Source organism: Hippopotamus amphibius, chromosome 1, assembly GCF_030028045.1.
Source record: "Hippopotamus amphibius kiboko isolate mHipAmp2 chromosome 1, mHipAmp2.hap2, whole genome shotgun sequence".
In the NCBI taxonomy this organism is placed as follows: Eukaryota; Metazoa; Chordata; class Mammalia; order Artiodactyla; family Hippopotamidae; genus Hippopotamus; species Hippopotamus amphibius.
In genome coordinates, this window is record NC_080186.1 from 237,763,202 (window position 1) to 237,765,558 (window position 2,357).

General features: G+C 42.3%; 1 protein-coding gene across 1 annotated transcript; it reads right to left on the reverse strand.

The window, feature by feature from the left end:
- Positions 1-1,293: 1,293 nt before the first annotated feature.
- On the reverse strand, positions 1,294-2,050 carry LOC130858020 (calmodulin-1). Its single transcript, XM_057743769.1, has one exon. The coding sequence runs from the start codon at positions 1,847-1,849 to the stop codon at positions 1,400-1,402; it is 450 nt and encodes a 149-aa protein (XP_057599752.1). The 5' UTR covers positions 1,850-2,050; the 3' UTR covers positions 1,294-1,399.
- Positions 2,051-2,357: the final 307 nt, after the last annotated feature.

The window sequence follows — 2,357 nt, forward strand, 5'->3', positions numbered from 1 at the left end:
TAGGTCTTTGCAAAGCATCAAGCTGATCTCCCTGTGCTCTGTAGCAGCTTCCCACTAGCTACTTTCACATAGATACTCTAAACTTTGATTCTTTACAGACAAAAATGTGTTTCCTTGCTGGATTGAATGTTGATTTAGTATTAAAATTTACTTTTACCTGAGTCTTTTGTGCAGATTACTTATCTGTGTTCCTGATGCCAACATACTCTCATTTTCCACTTTCTGATTACCTGGAACTTTTCAAGTCTTCAGAGATTTCAGGTTGTTTTTTTTGAAATGGAGCATTTTTAGGTTCACAGCAAAATTGAGTAGAAAGTACAGAGAACTCCCAATTATCCTCAGACCCTACCCAGACACACCTTTCCCTCTATCAATATTCCCCACCAGAGTAGTACATTTGCTATAATTAATGAACCTGTATTGACACATCATCACCTAAAGTGTATATAAGGGTTTACTCTTGTTGTACATTCCGTGGGTTTTTTTTTTTTTTTTTTTTTTTTTTTTTTTTTTAAGTTAATGGTCTTTTTATTGGAAAAAAAAAAAAAAAAAAAGACTAGCATTTACAACTTGGAATGGACATAAATTGTCATTTCTTGAACAGCAATGTTGATGGTTGTGCTGAAGTCCACAGCCACAGCCTACTCTGCTGGCTCCAAGTCATGGTTCAGAAGGTTTTAAAAACAGAGAGTCCAAAGATGCTCCCTTGATAAAGGTTTCTTTTTAAAAATTTGTATGAATGGTGATAGCCTGACACCCATTCCGCTCTAGAACAATGCAAACAGCACTAAACCAACACACGCGGGCATGCCACCAGGGTGTGTCACGGTCACCACAGTCGGGGCACAGGGAAGTTACAAGAGGGCCATCCTGCGAGTGGGGCTGTGCCTGGACAGTTTATCCTCCACAGCATCCTGAGGTAAACCAATTTTAAATGTCTCTTTTCAGTAAACCAGCTACGACAATTTATACTAACAAATTGAACTAGAACCCCTTTGAGTAAGCTTTAAATTTGTTTTTTCATTTTCCATTTTTAATACAAACGCCTGACTGTGCTCAATTGTCAAGCTGCATGCATGAAAAACTGGCCAGCCCAAACAGTGTATTAATCATGAGCAGATGGACCTGCCAGGAGTCCACGAAGTGGACTTATCATTAAGGTAGGACAAGTATTTATATCGGAAAACGGATGTGTAGCTTGATCTTTAGGGGACAGGACCACCAACCAATACATGCAGATTTTTTGTGTGTGTGTGGACAGAAGGTACTTTTGACATTCAGTTTTGCTATATAGAAACAGAATGAGTAAATGAACTTTTTTTTTTTTTTTTGCAAGAGGTAAGTAAAAGATTCAATTTGATTCTTCTAGAGGGGGGAAAAAGGAGCTGAAAGTAGGTCTTCATTTTGCAGTCATCATCTGTACGAATTCTTCGTAGTTCACTTGTCCGTCTCCATCAATATCTGCTTCTCTGATCATTTCATCTACTTCTTCATCTGTTAGCTTTTCTCCTAAGTTTGTCATGACGTGACGTAGTTCTGCGGCACTGATGTAACCATTGCCATCCTTGTCAAAGACTCGGAACGCCTCGCGGATTTCCTCTTCACTGTCTGTATCTTTCATTTTCCTAGCCATCATAGTCAAAAATTCTGGGAAGTCAATGGTGCCGTTACCATCAGCGTCCACTTCGTTGATCATATCCTGCAATTCTGCTTCTGTTGGGTTCTGACCCAGTGACCTCATGACGGTTCCAAGTTCCTTTGTTGTGATGGTGCCATCGCCGTCTTTGTCAAATAGGGAGAAAGCTTCCTTGAATTCAGCAATCTGTTCTTCGGTCAGCTGATCAGCCATGGTGCGAGCGAAGGGAGGAAGAGCAGGGAGAACGAGGGCGGCTGCCCAAGCGCAGGCGCTGTGACCGCAGGGGTGCCTCCCCTACCGCTGCTGCTGCTGCTGCTGCTGCTGAGGTGCGCTGAGCCCTGTGCCGCCGCCGCCGCCGCCGCCTGCGCCGCCGCCCGACTGAGAGTAACGGCGCCGCGCCCGCGAGGCTCTCAGCACCAATCCATTCCGTGGGTTTTGATGAATGTATTCACCGCTGTGGTATCATACAGAATAATTTCATCAACCTAAAAATTGTCTGTGCTCTGCCTATTCATCCCTCCTTCTCTCCTTCTCCCAACACCTGGAAATCACTAATCTTTTTACTGTCTCTGTAGTTTTGCTTTGTCTAGAATGTCATACAGTTGGGATCCTACAGTATTTAGCTTTCTCAGATTGGCTTCCTTTACTTAGTAATATGCATTTAGAGTTCCTCCATTTCTTTAATGACTTGATGTCTCATTTATAGTGTTGAATAATATTC

Coding starts and splice junctions, on each gene's coding strand:
- LOC130858020 (XM_057743769.1), bottom strand. CDS start 1,849: ATGGCTGATCAGCTGACCGAAGAACAGATTGCTGAATTCAAGGAAGCT.